At 56.7% G+C, this 18644-nt stretch overlaps 7 protein-coding genes across 7 annotated transcripts; 4 read left to right on the forward strand and 3 right to left on the reverse strand.

Annotated features, from left to right (window-relative positions):
• Positions 1-17: 17 nt before the first annotated feature.
• On the reverse strand, positions 18-1651 carry MKK02DRAFT_18437 (putative UDP-galactose transporter; the record flags this gene model as incomplete). The annotated part of the gene is made up of 5 exons (XM_053085946.1): positions 18-567; positions 617-804; positions 896-1128; positions 1306-1512; positions 1573-1651. 5 exons carry the CDS (start codon positions 1649-1651, stop codon positions 18-20), a joined length of 1257 nt encoding a protein of 418 aa, XP_052942922.1.
• A 301-nt stretch (positions 1652-1952) lies between these two features.
• On the reverse strand, positions 1953-4397 carry MKK02DRAFT_18520 (uncharacterized protein; the record flags this gene model as incomplete). Its single annotated transcript, XM_053085965.1, has 6 exons — positions 1953-2492; positions 2544-2787; positions 2854-3409; positions 3464-3677; positions 3725-4138; positions 4185-4397. The coding sequence occupies 6 exons, from the start codon at positions 4395-4397 to the stop codon at positions 1953-1955; spliced, it is 2181 nt and encodes a 726-aa protein (XP_052942923.1).
• Positions 4398-5554: 1157 nt separating this feature from the next.
• On the forward strand, positions 5555-7627 carry MKK02DRAFT_29044 (uncharacterized protein; the record flags this gene model as incomplete). Its single annotated transcript, XM_053087696.1, has 10 exons — positions 5555-5737; positions 5781-5927; positions 6024-6144; positions 6197-6242; positions 6357-6458; positions 6615-6684; positions 6737-6906; positions 6928-7084; positions 7175-7430; positions 7506-7627. 10 exons carry the CDS (start codon positions 5555-5557, stop codon positions 7625-7627), a joined length of 1374 nt encoding a protein of 457 aa, XP_052942924.1.
• Positions 7628-8666: 1039 nt separating this feature from the next.
• Positions 8667-10052, forward strand: MKK02DRAFT_39125 (uncharacterized protein; the record flags this gene model as incomplete). The annotated part of the gene is made up of 9 exons (XM_053090452.1): positions 8667-8676; positions 8729-8769; positions 8851-8878; positions 8933-9076; positions 9149-9239; positions 9330-9363; positions 9399-9427; positions 9725-9820; positions 9890-10052. 9 exons carry the CDS (start codon positions 8667-8669, stop codon positions 10050-10052), a joined length of 636 nt encoding a protein of 211 aa, XP_052942925.1.
• Positions 10053-10418: 366 nt separating this feature from the next.
• Positions 10419-11667, reverse strand: MKK02DRAFT_18513 (P-loop containing nucleoside triphosphate hydrolase protein; the record flags this gene model as incomplete). The annotated part of the gene is made up of 5 exons (XM_053085963.1): positions 10419-10514; positions 10568-10605; positions 10662-10783; positions 10841-10953; positions 11257-11667. The coding sequence occupies 5 exons, from the start codon at positions 11665-11667 to the stop codon at positions 10419-10421; spliced, it is 780 nt and encodes a 259-aa protein (XP_052942926.1).
• A 1773-nt stretch (positions 11668-13440) lies between these two features.
• MKK02DRAFT_18631 (putative nucleus protein) lies at positions 13441-15776 on the forward strand (the record flags this gene model as incomplete). Its single annotated transcript, XM_053085984.1, has 7 exons — positions 13441-13647; positions 13694-13992; positions 14056-14323; positions 14376-14455; positions 14506-14593; positions 14640-15347; positions 15384-15776. 7 exons carry the CDS (start codon positions 13441-13443, stop codon positions 15774-15776), a joined length of 2043 nt encoding a protein of 680 aa, XP_052942927.1.
• An 860-nt stretch (positions 15777-16636) lies between these two features.
• MKK02DRAFT_39128 (transmembrane amino acid transporter protein-domain-containing protein) lies at positions 16637-18550 on the forward strand (the record flags this gene model as incomplete). Its single annotated transcript, XM_053090453.1, has 11 exons — positions 16637-16937; positions 16982-17029; positions 17077-17151; positions 17196-17550; positions 17602-17689; positions 17737-17788; positions 17838-17926; positions 17980-18110; positions 18161-18236; positions 18285-18407; positions 18458-18550. 11 exons carry the CDS (start codon positions 16637-16639, stop codon positions 18548-18550), a joined length of 1431 nt encoding a protein of 476 aa, XP_052942928.1.
• Between the last annotated feature and the right edge of the window lie 94 nt (positions 18551-18644).

Below are 18644 nucleotides of genomic sequence, written 5' to 3' on the forward strand. Positions count from 1 at the left end.
TATATCAAATGATGTCCCTAGCTTCTTCTAGCTCTTCTGGAAGACCGCATGACCTCTCTCCGCTTCACACCCGCCTCTACACCTATCCCCGCAAACACAACTCCGACGCCCACCCACTGCCCCAACGATAGCTTGTGCTCAAACACCAGCACGCTGAGCAGCATCGTAAACAGCTTCCGAGTGACCGTGACCATTGTCAATGTCAGACTGCCGAAATGCTGGATTGTCTCGAATATGAAGAGTTGACCGAGACCGCCTAGTAGTGCATATGCGAGCAGAGGCGCTAGGGCTGTTGGATGGGTGATGAGGAAGTTGATCGATGTTACCGCGGCAGGAGGGGCGAGGGCGAGATGTGCATCGAGAGAGGGTGGTGGGAGATAGGATGCGATGATGGGGAGGCGGGGGAGGAGAGAGAGTGGCGATGAGGGTAGCGGGAGGAGCATGAGGGGGAGGAGGATAAGCTGAGCAAGTAGTGACATGTGAAACATCATTTGTTGTCCGGTGTAGTGGGGATAGAGCGTGAAGATTTGGTCCTGCGTCGAGTTGGTCAGGCCGTCCACCATCAGACTGAGTTATGAGCTTGATACCATCAACGGTCCGGCCGCTGAAAGCTCACTTGAACAAAAGTAGCGATAGTCCCCATGCACTATCTGATCCACCTCCCTTTCCTGCCTTCTTTGGCGCTAGCAGCATAAATATTGATATACCGGCGGTGACGAGCGCGACGACGACGTATTTGTGCGATGAGAAGCGGCGGCGGTATAGGAGTACGTTAAGGAGCATGACGGGGATGAGTTTGCAGGACTGCAGTATCAGCGAAGTTCCTACCATTGCCCAGCTACTTGATTCCTGAAAGGGCCAATTCCGACCGCAAGGGTACAGAGGGCAGATTTACCTTGCCCAGCACCATAGTCGGAAAAGAGATATGCCTCAACGCCAGGAATCCGATCGGCCCAGCAATAGTCTGGAACGTCGACACCTGAAGAAGCAGAGCCGGCAGTGATCTCCGTAGCCTCGCTGCCTGCTCATCGACAGTCTCCTTCTTCTCCATCCTCAACCCCTCGGATACCGCCTTCCCATCCACCCCTATTCTCTCTTTCTGTGCGGCCCCATTCGGCATGGGCGACACTCGCCCCTTCTCCACCTGCGCCGAAGATCTCCTCGACAAGCTCCCAGTCGGCGGGGAGAGCGGAATCGCCGTCGATGTGCCAGCGCCGTCTAGCCGCGCCGGCGAAGGAGTCGAATTTGAGTCTCTTCGCACGCGTGGCGGAGCGGCTTTCCATCCGTCCCGAAGATTGTTGAAACCCAGGACCTCCCATAATCCATCTCTAGAGAGAGTGCCCGAGCGCCAGCCGTTGAAGAGTAGGTAGGTGAGGGCGGAGAGACAGGAGGCAAGGGATTGGGCGTAGTTGAGGAATAAAGGGGAGGGGAAGCGGTCCCCTTCTGACGATCCAGAACTGGGATGCCCGCCTTTCGAAGATGAAGATGCGGTCGAAGGGAAGGGTGTGGACACTGTCGGTCAGCGAGGGCTTCTCAGAAGGTCACGGAGACCTGGCGGGAAAAGCGACCTACACCGTTCTTGCGCGACAGCCCAAAGGAGGAACGCCGCGTACACCCCTCCTATACAGATCGCTAGCCGGACAACGCCCATCGCGATATCAAAGCAGGTGCCTAATCTCTCCTCCCTGTGAGCTGGAAGTCAAAGCAAGGAAGGCTCGTAGAACGAGATGAAGGGCAATGTCAAGCGACGCGCATGCAGACGAAACGCGCGGAAATTAGAGTTTGTGGCTCAGGGTAAATCTGAAACTCGCTCGTCCACGTGGCGTCAGCACACTCCACATTCCTTGTCGCTCGTTCAGGCGACACCTTCAGGTGAAGGCTCCTGGCAGCTCCTGCTCACAGCCTGGAGACGAGGTCTTCCATGAGATATTTAAGTCCTCTGATATACAACTTTACCCCAGTCCCAACACATCTCTCACCCCTCCCATTCCCAACGCATCCAGCGGTATCCACCCCAGCACCCTACTCCACCCTCCTCGGAAGAGTACCAAGCATATGAACATCCACACCCACTCGCCCTTCGCTCTCCAGCCGCCCATCACCCCTTTATCCCTCTTTGCCATCGCCTGCCTCTTGAGCCCCTCGTCCGGCCCCGTCTTCTCGCTGCTGATGCTCCCGCGCCGACTCCAGGGGATGGCGCCGAGGTGGTGTAGTCCAAGCCATCGTTCCGCCCGATCTCGGAATGACTGTAGGCGGAGCATGAAGAGGAAGAGGAGGGTTTTGACGAGATCCCGTTTCCGGTTTCGAGGGTAGAGGGGGACCACGCCCGAGGTGGAGAGGCGGAGAGCGGGGTAGCCGAACCAGGGGTTGGAAGTGCGCGAGTAGGCCGAGACGCGGTGGACTTCCGAGGGGTAATCTTCGCCTGGACGGTTGCCTGCGTCTGCGAGGGCAGCGACGTCAGGTGCTTCGTAGCCCTGACCTTTTCCCGCCGCCTCTTCCTCCGCTTCAGTGTCGTCCAGCGGGAGCCGATCCTGCACATCTACCGCATCGGCTTGTCGGGTGTCCCCCGCCAGAGTAGTCGGCGACCGCTGATATCCCCGCAGGATGTGCGCATGGTGCAAGCTGAGCTGATCCGAATAGCTCCGCACGCTCTCGCCCGCCTCGTCACCGCCCGCGGCCACCCCCAGCAGGCGCAGTGGCGGTCTTGTGCGGCGATCCGCAATTGACTTTGCCCGGGAGATTGTCGCTTCCGGGTCGACGACCGCCGGTAGTAGAGGTCGCTTATTCCTGACGGATGCAGGACCAGGTGCGAACGATGGCGAGACCGCTGGAAAGGCTGTCTGGTCCGGCGACCCTGCACGAGGAGTGGAAGCCTCGGAATCCGAGTCGGATAGCAGGTCCAGGTTGGCCAGGCGCGAAGGAGAGAGGTAGAGATGAAAGTCCGAGAGGGATTTGATCCGCTGAAGGGGTGACATTCCCGGCGACACGGGTCGCACAGTGGATGGACGGCGAGCGTACGGCCTTCTCTGGCCTTCCTTGGCGCTCACCCCATCTCCACGCTCGGAGTTGCCAGTGGAGCGCGCCCGATGGAGAGCGGTCGACGTCATGCGAAGGTCGTTCAAGGCGTTCGTACCCGTCAATCCGGAAAGACTGCCTCGGCGGCTGGATGGACGGGTACTGGGCCTACTGCTGGCGGGAGTGTTCTGAGCGGTATAGTATACGTCGGCGAGGGATGTGGTGGAAGCTGACCGACTGGAGGGAAGCGGAAGGGCGGGGGCAGGCGGGGAGATCGTTGGAAGAGTAGGAGTAGGTACGATCAAGGTGGACGAGTTGGCCGAAGGTTTGGAGCAGTATTCAAACATGGGGTTATTTTCGGGAGAAAAAGTCCATGTGTCTGATCCACCATAACCTGCTCGTCAGCACATGCATTGCGTCGAGACCCTAGAGATCCTAACCGACTTACATTGAGGCAGCCTGTCCAGGTAAAATACCGACTCGAGTGCCTCCTTCGTATCCAGGAAATTCACCTTCTCGAGCGCCGACTTGGGCAGGATCCGCTTGACCACGGTCCACATGGACCGATGGGTCCATCCCGCATTGACGACGTGAACCGAGTCGAAGACCCCTGGGAAGTGGTTATGCCCCACCGAGAGAAGAGTCGGGAGGAGTTCTACTTCCTGGTCGATAAGCTTGACCCTGCATGTCCTGCTCGCGCCGAGCTCACCAGGTTACGATACCCAGCTCCCTCTGCGTCAATGACCAGCACGCATCCCTCGCCTCCATACCCTCGCCCTTCAACACTTCGCTTCAAATCCCGGTGAGGCTCATGTCCATCTGGGAATGCTCCGACCACCCACCATCCCTTCAATACTCGCCGAACCATCTCCAGAGCCCACCACGTCCATTCCTTCATCTCCCCTAAGCCGCCTTGAGCGTCTCGCCGGACCTCGCGTAGCGTAATTAACACCACTGGCTGACCTTTACGAGTCGCAAAATTCGGTAGCGGTAATATGTGAAAGAGAGCAGAGGTCGAGTACGGGTTGGACGATGGAGGCGCAGCGTGGAGGGAGCGAGAGAGGCGGTGGGTGAGGGTGGAAAGGAGGCCGGCGAGGGCCTTGTCGGGGTCATACCGATGGCGCTGATCGTCAGCTTCAACCTGCCTAAGGGAGTCAGTGAATACTCACCCTCAGAGCCCTCCACATAGCTCCCGTGTCATCAACCCAGTCGTCCACTCCGCGACTCGTTCCCACATCCCACCCCTCCTGCGCCCTTAGTGTATCCACATCTTCCTTCAGATCCGCCTGTACCCTCTCCGTCAAGGGCAGGTACTCCAGATACTCCTGCTGATGCGCTCGTAGTCGACTCAGCGGGCTCCGGTCCGAAGTAGCGATCGGCATAGCGTTTAGGCTGAATTCTCTACCGCAGAAGCGATGTCACCCATCTTTGATCACCTCTCTGCTTGGATGCGCAGATACGGATCGAGATGCTGAAGAGATAGGGCGGTTCCGGAACTCTTGGGTGCTGAATGTAATAGGTGATAGGCACAGCAAAAGGTTCCTGACTGTCAACAATTGAGAGCATCAGCACAGATCAGCAGCTGACCGGTCTCGTCTTGCCGGAAGTGGCGACTTCGGATACCTCCGGATATCCGATGCTGACCTCCACTCGATACGCAGCTCTGCATCCGTTCTTCTATGCGGGATGTAGCTCAATGATGCTGCAGAAGGGCCTTTCATAGAGCAGGCAATAAGTTACCCGACCAGACTGCACCACTCAGAGAGCGTGGAGAATTGGCTTACTCGCATGCTTGCAGCGGAGGTCTCTCTTCCGCCGGAACCGAAATAGGGTGCCGTGAGATGCCGTACCGTAGGCGGGGAGCTTCCGGACTGTGGCCAATCTGCTGAGGATTGCGCACTCTTCTCTTTTAGCAGCTTTCCTCGCTGTCCCTTTTATCATCTTCCGCCCCTCGGCAGCGAGAGCCTGCAGGTTCGGTATCGTAGAGTCTGCTACGCCGAAAGTATCACGTACGTGTACTGTACGTCAAGCGGGAGCGGTCACACATTGCGGGGATCTCCCGCGCTCTGCGTATGTACATCTTCCATCTGCGCGATCGTCGAAGGGATACATAGGGAACTGCAGGGTCTGAAATTCCGATACGTGAGAGCCTCAGCTGGAGGAGCACACGATTATAACTGACTTCCCGTTTTAGCAGGTACGTACTGCCTTCAAGATTGTATAGCACGATTTCGCATGCGTTATCTTCGGGGTAACATCGCTCTTTACGGAACTGATTGCAGCAGATGCTCTCGCCGGCAAAGTCGGCGGAGCCTCAGCGGATCTACTTGTGGAGTCGCAATCCTGGTGTCGGAGGTGCCTCTCGTACACACTCACATGAAAAACCAAGCTCAGTAGCGAGCGCAGGGCGATGGGGTCCGCCGCAGAGAACTGAGCTTTGATTGGTATAGACTCAGATGGCCTGAAGGCTCACAGCAAGAGGAGCCGTCTCTTTTCGACATACTCATACGTTCGCTGACCCGCTCCCTTCGTTAATAACATGCGCTGGTGCATGATCCATCCCTCTTACTCCATCGCCGCGGCGGTCGTTTTGGCAGCTCAGGCCTTTGCAGTCACCTGCAAATCGTACCAATATGTCGATCCTCAAGGCAACTGTCAGACCGTCTGTCCGTTCGGTACCCGAGCGGACGGCAGTTCTCGCACTTGCATTGCCTGTCAATCGGTAAGTAGCCCTACTTGGCCCTTGGAATGAGCTGAGTGGACAGGGTACATATGGAGGATCACTTAACGGCAAGTCCTGTACTACATGCCGGAGTGGGACCGTTAGCGGAACTCAGGCAAGGGAGTGCAACCCATGCGGCGAGGGCACAGCCGCGAATGCGGAGCACACCGCTTGCGTTCAATGTCCAGCGGTGAGTACCACTGGAGCGGGGCTGCGCCGCCTCCTTCCGGAATCGAGCCGATACATATAGCTGACAAGGATAGGGAACGTCTGCGCTGAGCTATAGCCAAAGCTGCACTTCGTGTCAGGCAGGCGCTGTGTCTGCGCCTGGGTCGTCTCGCTGTACCTCATGCCTGGGTGGCACGGTACCGTCTGCAGACCGCTCGTACTGCGAGGCCTGCCCAGCAGTGAGTACTGAGTCCTGCTAGGAAACGCCCAAAGACAGAGCTAAGGACTCAGGGTACATCCGCCAAATACGGCTCTACCTCATGTACCAAGTGTCCGAGTGGGCAAGTCTCGGGACCGCGCTCGGCATCTTGCATGTCGTGCAGTAGTGTGAGACTGCTCTGCCTATTCTCCAGGCCTTGAATGTCAACATTGAGCGTACGCTGCTGACAAGCCATAGGGCGCTTATCCCAACTCCCTTCAGACTGGCTGCATCGCATGCGCAGATGGCCAAGTCCCCTCTTCCAGTCAAGACAGCTGCGTGGCTTGTCCGTCTGTAAGTTCTTGTATCCCGAAGCTTTTCCCCCAATCCCCCACCTTCCTCTCCATCGCTTCGCAGCGTCTCTGATCCAAGCCCCATCCTATAGCTTGAGTTATTTGTCGCTTGTGTTGACGAATCATAGGGGACCTACGCTCAGCGCGGATCCACTAGCTGCAGGTCGTGCCCGGCGCTGATGTTCTCGGCGCAACCCGGTACCAAAACGTGTACAATGTGCGACTATGTGAGTATTTAAGATGGACGCTACTTCATCGATGATGTTCACATCCTGCAAGGTACTGCTTGCTGAGCCTCTCAGGGATTCATCGCCAACTCAGACCACACTGGCTGCGATGCCTGTCCGGCGGGCACCATCTCCTCCGGCGACAACGACAACTGCGACACCTGCCCCGCTCACACCTTTGCCTCGCAGGCGGGATCATACGACTGCTTCGACTGTGATTCTGTAAGTTGACACCATACTTAGCTGCTTCCGCGAATGCGGGCTCGATCTGCCCTTACTTCGAAGTCTCGCTGATATCTTCAAGGGGTCCATTGCCAGCGATGATCACACCGGCTGCGTTGCTTGTCCAGCAGGCTCTATCACTGTGACAAACGCAGATCAGTGCTATCCTTGCCCTGAGGTGAGTCAGACTTCGACCCGGGGATCCATGTATCCCGAGACCGCATCACCACCCCTGCCACATTCGAACATACCGCTGACACAGCAACAGAATACCATACCCGACCCAACAGACGGCGGGCAATGTATCGACTGCCCTGAAGGCTACACATCCCCGGCTGGCAGCGCCACCTGTACCCCTCCCCCGCCTACCGTGTCTCAGAAAAGCCGCCGGAAACGCCACGTCCAGGACATCAACTCCATCCTCGGCGCAATGACTTGCCCAAAAGGACAGATAGCGTGTCCTCTCCCAGGCCGCGCCAATATAGCGACGTGTATGACGCCATCAGATGATCTGGAGACATGCGGTGGGTGCCCAAAGGAGATGCGGCATCGCTTGCCCATTGGGGGGGTGGCGAGCGGGGTGGACTGCTCGGTGATAGACCTCTTCGCTTCGGCTAGCTGTGTGATGGGGGAATGCGTTCTGGTATGTCCAGAAGGGTGGAGAATGAGTGGTCATGGCTGTCAGGAGGTGAGAGCGGGAAATGGTACTGCTTCGGATTGAGTTTCTCTTCACATATTACATCTCATGCATAGCTATAGTCTACCCCTGCCCCTCACATGGGTTGAGAGGTGCTCCTATTATACACGACAAACGCGATTTGATCTGACCTGCACGTTCGTAAGTCATAACGCTTCCTTTGACCTCGGAACCGAGTCGCTGACACTGACGGACACCAACCGTGAATTACTCGACAGAGATGATCGCGCCTCGGAGCTGAAGCTAGCTGAAGCCAAGCAGAGGCTCAGTCGCAGGTCTGGAGATCTGCACTGCTATGTAGATCAGTAGATCTGGATGTCTTGCCTGCATCTTGTGCAGCGGCAGAGGAGAGTAAGACAGAACTAGAGTGGACCAGACTCTGCCGTAAAAGCGGGAGTGCAACGGAGCGGTGTAAAAGGGAGGGACGCAGACGTTTCATGTTACCCCTTCGCCTCCCTTTGCTTATTCGCATTACACTGCTCGGTTCTCCATTTTTGAGAGCAGCCAAGGGCAGCCTCTCTGGCAGCCTTGGACACTGTAGCTGGCATACGCTGCAAGGGCCCGAGTCAGCGATACGGGAACAAGGCGTCCGAGCCCGAGCCTCAGATCGCAGATCAGGCAAGTCTCTCCCCACACGTGACACACGGGTGTCTCGCAAGGATCGCTGACGAAACCCTAATGAACGGCCTCCGGAGTTGAGATTCACAGTCTCATATGCACACAGATCTGACTGAGTAAAGCAAGCGACGAAGCAGGGGAAGGAGGACAACAGCCGAATGGGGTCCTTTTCGCCCGTGGGCACCGGCACTGATAAATATACGCTCGAGCGCGCAGAGATAAGCCCACCGCTTTGACATCATACTCATACCATCTTAATTTCTAGCAGTATCGCAATGGGCTCACGCCGATTCAGTACCTTCCACATCCTCCTAGCGGTCGCTTGCTTGGCCGGCTACGTCCTAGCTGCATGCCCTTCACCACAGTACCAAACCCCTCAAGGGGGCTGCGTGCAGTCTTGTCCTCAAGGAACGCGACGAGACGACTCCAATCGTGTCTGCATACCATGTACGCCTGTAAGTCAAGCTATGGATACCGCTGCTTTGTGATGCAGTGCTGATGAGGCAGGGCACATTCAATCCGTCTCTAGGGTCGTCTGGCTGCCTATCGTGTAACGCAGGAGACATCGCCCCTTCATTTGGACAACCTTTCTGTTATACCTGCTCGCCTAGGACATACTCTGATCCTAGCCGCACCTCCTGCCAATCGTGCAACGCCGTTAGTATCTCATTACCTGCTGCCATTGTGGTCGCGCAGCTGATATGACTGTAGGGTTCGTCCTCGCCGTATGGCTCGTCTTTCTGCCAGCAATGCTCGCCAGGCTTCGTCGCTGCGGCTGGTTCATCACCCTGTTATCAATGCTCGGCGGGAACGGCACCCTCTCCCGATCGGGCCAGGTGCAATCCCTGTCAAGCTGTCAGTACCGCTTTCTCATTACACATCGCTGTTGCGATATGAAGCTATCCACATTTAGCTGACCATGACCAGGGGATGTACAGCGGACAAGGGTTCACCTCATGCTTGACATGCCCGCCTCGCTCTTACTCTACCCTGCAGGGGAGTGCAGGCTGTTTGCAATGTAGCTCAGTAAGTGAAATCCGGTTAATCGTCAATATGTCACTTCACGACTCCCTGCTGGATTAGTCCGTTGAGCAAGGCTGACAAGCAGCCGGGATCTATCGCCAATGCCGCCCATACGGGCTGTACGTCTTGTACATCTGGCTCAGCTCAGTCTCAGGACAAGACGCATGTGCCGCCTGTCCTGTCGTGAGTCTTCTTTTCCCCTCTACCCTTCCCATCTTGCGGCTCAAGCTTCTGCCCATTGCTCTTGAGCCACATTTCCTGTTGCCTTCCATGAGAGGACACTACTGACCTCGACTTAGGGAGTATACGCACAATCTGGGTCCTTATACTGCTCTACCTGTCCTGCGCATACCTTCAGCACCCAGACCGGCACGACCACTTGTACATCTTGTGATGCTGTAAGTCCGGCAACTACTCTCCCATGTCTTGCCTATAATCCTGCTCCACGCAGTACCGCGGAGACCTCGCTGATGCCAACAGGGATCAATCGCCAACCCCTCTCACACTGGCTGTACTACCTGTCCTGAAGGTTTCGTCCCCTCCCCGGGTCAAGATAGCTGTACTGCATGCCCGGCGGTAAGTTGACTTTCCTTCTCGTTACATGTCCCCTAAATGCAGAGATGACCGTTGAGCTGATGTCGTCAGAATACCATACCCGACCAAGCAAACCCTGGTACTTGCGCCAGCTGTCCGACCTTCTACACTTCCGCACCGGGAGACACCACCTGCACTCCTCCTTCCGGCGTATCCCCGAAAGCTCGCCGGAAGCGATCCGCCCAGTCAATACAGGCCGAATTTGACGCTATGACCTGCCCGACCGGCCTGATCCAATGCACCCTGCCCGGCCGAGAGGACATCGCGACATGCGTCATACCCTCGAACGACCTCGAAACGTGCGGCGGGTGCCCAAAGCAGCCGCGGAGAAGCTCAGCTGTTGCGGGCGTGGCAAAAGGGGTGGACTGCTCAACGCTGGATCTGTTCGCGTCGGCCAGCTGTGTCCGGGGCACGTGCGTTCTGGCTTGTCCAGAAGGATGGGCGATGAAGGGCGGTAGCTGCCAGCAGATTTGAGTGGGAAATGGTATTATCTGATTTCATATTCTTCATATCTTGGGTCTTATGTACAACTTCAATACGCTATTCCCCGTCTAGCGATCTCGTCCGGTACATCCAAATACTAGTCATCGAAACCGCTTCGCTGGAGATTGTAGAGCTCCGCGTACCGCCCTTCCATTTCCATCAGCTCGGCGTGCGACCCACACTCGACGATAGTCTGGTCCATCAGCTCATGATCCTTTCCCTCATACTTGATCAGGCTGAGCTCACTCCATCTTCGACAACTGCAATCTGATCTGCCCGCTTGACTGCCAATCAGCTATAGCCCGCGTGATTATACTGCCAGAAGGACAGAGGGACTTACCGGTAGAGTATCGATGGGAAATGAAGATAGTAGTGCACCTTCTCCCGTTCTGATGACTGAGCGCATGAATCCGCTCGAACAGCTGAGCTTCCGCGCGAGGGTCCAGACTGGCCGAAGGCTCACTGTGCGCATTAGCTGAGTCTCCACCCGATCGGGAAGCGAGTGAGGAATAGACTTACTCGAAGACCACCAGATCAGCCTCGCTTGCCCGCATGAAACTGCGGCTGAGGGCAACTTTCTGCCACTGGCCCCCACTGAGACTGGCCCGTTCTGCTCGAAGTCCTTGCAAGGCCTGCTTGATGACGGGTGGAGAGAGGAGGTGGTCGAAAGCTCTGGATTTGGATGGGCTGGCGTCCGAAGGAGAGGGAGAGGTGAGCGGCGTTTCGAGTAGCGATGATCCGTTGGACATGCGTTCGCCGGGGATGACAGCTGAATCCGCCCCCACAGCTCCTCCTCCGGATGGTCGAGTCCGAAGCATCCCGGCAACTCTGCCCACCAGCCCTCTCAAACTCCCCTTGGCCGCTCCAGTACCCATCGCCGTGGCCTTCCGCGGAGGGACCATCACTATGGCCTCTTGACCCAAAGAATCCGGCACGCCAGACCGGTTGAGCTTTCCCTCCATCCCCACCTTCCCCAGCACACCCCGTGCCCCGCCTCTCTCAATAGCATCTGAAACCGCCTCGCCATCCTCCACCTTGCTCACGTTCCCGATCCCAACATTCTCGCGCAGGCTGAACGAGTACTTGCAAAAGTCCTGGAATAGGCAGGAAGTCCGCCGATGGACCGTGACGGGATCGTAGGCGGCCATGGGGTGACCGTTGAGGAAGAGCGAGCCTTGATGGTCGTATAGACCCATCAAAGCTTTGACGAGGGTTGTCTTCCCTCCGCCGTTTACGCCGACGATAGCGAAGGTCGTACCGGGCTTGATGGTGAGGTTGATGTCGTGAAGCACGTCCTTGCTCGTCCCGGGGTACCGATATCCTAGGCCGCGAGCGACGAGTTCCATCCCGCCTCCGACGCGATGAGACTCAAAGTCAAGAAGCTCCCCATCGCGATATGGAAGCGGACGAAGGAGATGGGGGTGGTTCGGCAGGTCGATGGCTTCGGTGTAGGCCGCGATGAGGAAGATGAGCTGGAAGACCCGGTTGAAGCTTCTCGAAAGGGACCTGAGGGATTGCAGGAGCATTTCAGCTGAGCGCTGGTATAGTCGGAAGGAACCGAGGGAGAGCGTCGTGGGGAGGACTTGTAGAGCGAGTAGGACCTATAATCAGCAAGATCACACAGGGAGACTCACGTAGAAGCTGGTCTGCACGCTCTCCTCAACCACATGAAGACCAAGATCGAAAACTCCCGAATCCCTCCTATTCTGCAGCTTGGCAATCTTTGTCTCCTCCATGATGACATCCCAACGCGCCAGGACCCAGTCTTTCAGGCCAAACAGCATCGCCTCCTGTTTGTACGGTCCCGCCCTTGCCATCGCCTGGATATCTTGCTCGGAGAGGTCGTGTGTATCCCGGTACGATCTATAGCGATGACCCAGCTTGAGGTATCTATCCAAAGTCCGAAGCATTGTTGGGGCGAGGGAAAGAGCGATAAGGATTCCCGATGACCATCCCGGCAGTACCGTAGAGGCGTCTCCGATCGACAGCGCCCGGAACATGACGTAGAGCTGGGAGATCATACCGGTAAGAGTGGCAAGTAGGTGGAAGACCTGACTGAGTGTATCGAAGGGTCCGCCGAGGCCGATCATGCGGATTGGTCCGTTCGGGCTGGCACGCGAAGCGTGTTCGGCGCCAATGAAGATACCGGCTTCCCGCAGTAGCGACGAGATGAAAGGGGAGGAGAGTGTAGATATAGGGAGAGAGAGCTGAGTGGATAGGTAAGCGCGACGGAGGATGGTATCAACGTGAATCTTCACGTCAGTATGGATACACGATTGTACTGGGGACAAAATCTCACCTTGATTAACTCGGTGTTCCGCCCCAGTAAGAACTGCAGCGCATCGCCTCCAGTAGCACTGAGTATGGATGCTAGAGCCACTTTAGTGACCTCTCCTCGATCGATTCCGCCCTTCTCAAAGCTCTCCTGTACCAGGTCCAGCATTCGACTAGACGCCCAGATCCTGTTGTATCAGCATGACGTTTCGCAGGATTTCACGTCAAGCTCACCGCCATGTGGGCAGAATCCCTCGACTGAACGTCCACAAGACATACATAACCATCCGCCACTCTTGTCCAGCCATGAACATCCTCAGGAGATGGGGCCCGGAAAGCTGGAGGAGGCGGATGGCGAGTCGGACGTTCTGCAGCGTGAACGGTCGTTCTTCGCCGGGTGGGCGGTATTTTCCAGGAGCAGCGGTCCGTCGGGATAGTAGCCATAGCTTCGACGCCTCGGTATGTGCCTCCGAAGCGAGAGTATCCTCGGCGACGCCGGGAGTTGACCCATCAGCGATGGAACCAAGGTTGAGCGAGTTGTTTAGGCGTTTGCGAGTTGTCGGATTGACGAGCTCGGGCGCAAGAGCGGACATGCTCCCGGGGATCAGCTCGCAGCCCACAATAGAGCGTATTGATGGTAGAGAATAAGGATGCCATCGCGATGTGTGGGAAGGGCCTATATAGGGAAGGTTGAAGCCTCGAGGCGTCGAAGCATGTCACAGTAGAGTGGGGGAGCATGTGGATGTGGAGCCCCACTTCACTCGGCCATATTAGCAAAATTTCTCTTTTTCAGCCCTTCAAAGGACCTTTCATTTTGCACCTATACATCTACTGTTTTCACCATCATGACAGTACCCGCTAGCGCCAAGAACCGTCGGACAAGTGACTCTGCTGGTCCATCCTCGAAAAAGGCGCGTCTGGAAACGTCCAGTAGCGGTGGGGCTGGCCTCACTTTGCCATCTGGTTCTCAACGTGCGAGCTATCGTGAGGCGTACGATACATCTTCGCCTTACAAGTATGCTGCCATAGGAGGACTGATCAGTGAAGACCTGGTGAGCTTTCCACCTGGGGTCATTGGTGTCATGAGCTGATTAATAGCTCGAATCGGTAGTAGAGGAATCGCGAACCTACGGTATCCGCGGCGAACCCGACTCGCTCCCCGGTTGGGGCTGGGAGGAGAAACAGACCGACATCTACAGTATCCAGCAGACGCCCGATCTGTCTTCGCTCCACCCGGACCATCTGCCCGATACAACTCTGGAGCAGCTGCCGGCGTTGACGAAGCTGAAGGACGCGCTGTATAGCGAGGAGTTTAGGGGGTTCGTCAGAGAGATCACGGGATGTGGACCTTTGAGCGGCCAGAAGACGGACGGCAGTGTGGGACTGTATACCAAGGGGTAAGTTGCATGTCTCCTATTAAAGTCTGGACCACTTGGAGAGGCCCAAAGCTGATGTCATAGGTCGCATTTGCTGCTCCACGACGATTCTATTTCAACCCGGCTCGTTTCCTACATTCTCTATCTGCCCAACTCGTCACCTACAGCACCAGGTTCGTCGCACGTTCCCCTTGAGCCATCGAAATCTGGCGCTTTCGTCAAGGGCTGGGATCCAGTCTGGGGCGGCGCGCTCGAGCTGTTCCCTGTGGAAAGTGGAGAGGATGTTGGGCTACCAGGGGTGAAGAGTGTAAAGCGGGTGGACGTCAAGTGGGGACAGATTGTCTTCTTCGAGGTGAGTTGCGCGCTTGAGGAAGAACACAGGGCAGTCAAAGCTGATGTCGCAGGTCCAGCCGGGTCGGAGCTATCATGCCGTAGAAGAGGTGGTGATTGGAGATGGCAGACAACGCCTGGGTGTGAGCGGATGGTGAGCTCTTGTGCTGGTAGAAGAGATCAATCCCCTGCTGATTTCTTTAGGTTTCACCGGCCCATAGAGGGCGAGGAGGGGTACAAGCCTCTTGATACTACCAAAGCAGCCCAAGATCTCAGCTCTTTAGCGCAAATCGTAAGTTGTTTCTCCTCAAATCCAATACTAACATGCTGACTCAAAGGCTTCTGCCCCGACCAACCCCTTCACACCATACGACACCGAGCCACCGGTCGGCCTCCGTCCCTCCGACATTGCCACTCTCGCCCCCTTCCTTGCTCCCTCTTACCTCACCACCTCGACCCTCGAGAAGCTCAATGGTCAATTCGTTGCCGCGTCCGAGATCGTCCTACACAATTTCCTTCACCCTGACCTCGCCGCCCAGCTCAAAGCAGAGGTCTCCGCTCAGGACTCGGCCGATTTGACGCCTGCCGGCCTGATACCGCCGCAAGGTATGGGCGAAGGTTCAGGATGGACCATCCAAGGCCCTGCGAGCAAACAGCGATACCTCTCCCTCGACCCTTCCTCTTCTACTTCATCCACACCTATCCTCGCTCGACTGCAGAAGGAACTCTTCCCATCCTCGGCGTTCCGAGCTTGGCTGGCGGTCGTCTCTGACCTCGCCCCCATGTCTCGTCGGCTGGAATGTCGGCGCTTCAGGAGGGGACTTGATTATACCCTCGCGGCCGGCGAAGAGAGATCAGGGGAGGCCAAGCTGGATGTGTGGCTAGGAGCGACGTGGTGGGCGGATGTCAAGCCAGGGAGCGACGAGGAGGAGCAACTGCTGGATGACGGTGGTTGGGAGTGCTATCTCGGAAGTCCGGAGGAAGGGGAAGATCCAGCCGTGTTCCAGAGCAAGCACGCTCGGAAGGCCGAGGGGGATGATGCCGAGGTCCAGGGTGACGGAGACGGAGACTCTGAGGACAAGGCGGACCCGGTCGAGCCGGAACTCGCAGCCTCCTCGGTCAAGCCTCCAACCACCGCTGCTCCTACGGCTCCCGAAAAGTCGGAGGCCAAATCGGGACCGTCTATCTCGATGAACGGCCAGGAACTCGAATTTGACCCCGATCAATTTTCGCCCTCCGACTTTGACACCGACAGTGACGCGGCGGACTCGGACGACGGGCCTCTTCTCACCCATCCGGTCGGCTTCAACAAGCTCATGATCGTCCTGCGGGATCCGGGGGTCATGCGGTTCACGAAGTATCTGAGCGCGGCGGCGAGGGGGAGTAGGTGGGACGTGGGCGGGGAATGGGAAGTGGGGGCCATTGAGGAGGAAGATGGGGATGATGAGGATGGAGATGCCGAGGAAAGGCAGTGAGATCGTAGATTGTGCATCTAGGATATCATATGCGAATTCGGATCGTAATGTCTTCGCATCTGGCGAATCAGGCCTGTCCGCACTCCTGCCCATGTAATTCTTCACCCTAAGTTCCAGCTCCAAGCCCCAAGCTTCTTCTGCTCAACATAGCGTTCAGTGGACGTTCGGCTCAAGATTGTAGAGGTCGAGATGCATATCGAGCGCCATATATTCTGATCTTCCTTCAATTGGACATAGCTCAGCATAGCTCTCACATAGCCGCCGACAGCCAATTCCGAGACATCGCCGAAAGTGAGCCAACTCCCTTTTGCCGTTGCCTCCCTCCACTACTCCTCCACTCCATCGCCAGATATCGGGAAAGCCGCCTTCCCATGCCTCGTACATACTCTCTCATCAGCCCAAGAACCTTGCCCTGGCCCAGCAGCTCACTCACTCATGCACACCTTCAGAAAGATCTCAGAGTACTGTGCTCTCATCAGCTTTCGCCGTCAGACCTCAGGGACTGCGGCGATATGACGGCTCTGCCGATCCTCTGGCTAAGCGAGGTGACGAGATGCCATTCTCTTCCCGCCGGCCTCATCGTCTTGGCCGCATCATCCCCCATGGGTACTCCGCACCGGAGGCATCTCCTTGCGCTCATCGGCACTAGCGCCAGCCACAGGAACGAGGGGCCAAAGATGTCCCCTGAGACCGGAAGCCTGACGGCCTTGAGGCCTATCGCGGGACCACTGGTATCTCTTATCTCAACTGCTCGTCCGACCTTGTATATAGCGAGCTCCTAGCCGCCTTCTTCCCTCGCCTGACCCCACCATCTCCTTCCACTCGGCGTTCCAAACCGTACTTCGCCAAAATCACTCACGATGTCTGATAGAATTTACGATTCAGAGAAAAACGTCGGGGACGAGTACACCTTGAAGACACTCGACCACTCGTCTCCAGGCTCTGTCCATCCCGTGGGGGAGGCAGAGAAGCAGGATGCTGTCTTCGGTACGATACATGCCGACGGGCCCGATTACCGCGCTGTCGGATGGATGGGGACGGCGGTGCTCATGATGAAGACCCAGGTCGGGCTGGGTGTACTCAGTATCCCGGCGGCATTGCAGACGTTGGGGATGGTACCGGGTGTCATCTGCCTCATGGTCATTGCTATCATGACGACCTGTGAGTGGGCTGTTCAAAATGCTAGGGACAGAGCTGACGGGCAGGGTCGGACTATGTGGTCGGGACGTTCAAGCGGAATCACCCTGAAGTCTGTGAGTAGCCTTGCTTTGGTCGTAAGGCGCATGGGCTGACATTACAGATAGCGTAGACGACGTCGGGTTCCTCTTCTTCGGTCGTATTGGTCGGGAAGTCTTCGCTGTAGCCTTCTGCCTATGTATGTCCTCTCCTCCCAAATGCAAGATACCCGCTGATATCTAGTCATGACCGCCGTCGTCGGCGCAGGTATCCTCGGTGTCTCGGTCGCTCTCAACGCCGTATCGACCCACGGCGCATGTACCGCCATCTTTGTCGTCGTTGCCGCCGTGATTGCCTTCGGACTGGCCAGTATCGAGACCCTCGGCAAAATCTCATGGCTTGGGTGGATCGGCATGATCTCCATCCTCGCCGCCATCCTCACCCTGACCGTCTCGGTCGGCGTCCAGGAGAGGCCAGCGCTCGCTCCTCAGGTCGGCAACTGGAACAAGATCGTATATGTCACCAACAACCCGACCTTCTCGGATGCGGTCAGCGCTATCTCGGGATTGGTATTCGCTTTCGCGGGTACGCCAGCTTTGTGAGTAGTCCCCTGGCGTCAGAGTGATTGAAGCTTGAGCTGACGAGGTAGCTTTGGTATCGTCTCCGAGATGAAGGACCCCAAGATGTACACCCGCTCGATGCTCGTCTGCCAAGGCCTCGTGACTGTCGTCTACCTTGTGAGTCGGTCGCTACTTTTTCGGAAGTTATGGAGATTGATGACCAGGCTATCGGCATCGTTGTCTACTACTTCTGTGGCCAATACGTTGCTTCTCCAGGTATGTCCCTCCGCGATGAAGACAAAGTGGCTGAAGCTGACAATACTAGCTCTTGGAAGTGCCGGTGTTACCATGAAGAAGATCTGCTACGGCCTCGCCCTTCCCGGTCTCTGTGTCACCATTTGCATCTACACCCATGTACGCCGTCTTCTGCCTCCCTTCCATCGCAGGATCAAGCTGATGAACTCTAGCTTCCCGCAAAATACCTCTTTGTCCGCTTCCTCCGCGGCAGCCCCCACCTCACCTCAAACACCTTCAAGCACTGGGCGGTCTGGCTCTCCTGCACCGGGGGCTGCGCGGCCTTTTCGTACCTCATCGCTAGGTACGTCCGCTGCACCTGAGGCCTGATGTAGGACTTGACTGATCTACTAGCGCTGTACCAGTCTTTGGCGGTCTTGTCGGGCTCATCGGCGCGCTGTTCGGTACTTTGCTCTCAATGCAGGTCATGGTGAGCCTTTCTTCATCTAGCAGACGGAATAACAAGCTGATGAAACAGGGTGGGATGTGGCTGTACGACAACTGGGCGAGGAGACATTCCGACAAGTCTCTCTCATACAGGCTACTTGTGGCTTGGAACATGGCCATCATTGTGGTCGGAACGTTCCTGATGATCTCAGGGGTGAGTCTTACTGCTGCTGTCGTTTTTGACTCATTCGCTGATCTTCATAGACGTATGGCTCGATCGACGGCATCATCGCTAGCTACCGGAGCGTAGGCGGATCGAGGCCATGGACGTGCGCGGACAATTCTGGGTCGGTCTAGTTTGCTTGTAAGGGCAAGGGAGGAGAATTGATCGGAACGTGTTCTCACTCAGATGGGGAAAAGAAATGGGATCGTTCTAGGATTCTGTCATTTG

Source organism: Dioszegia hungarica (assembly GCF_025882075.1).
Source record: "Dioszegia hungarica strain PDD-24b-2 chromosome Unknown MKK02contig_19, whole genome shotgun sequence".
NCBI lineage: Eukaryota > Fungi > Basidiomycota > Tremellomycetes > Tremellales > Bulleribasidiaceae > Dioszegia > Dioszegia hungarica.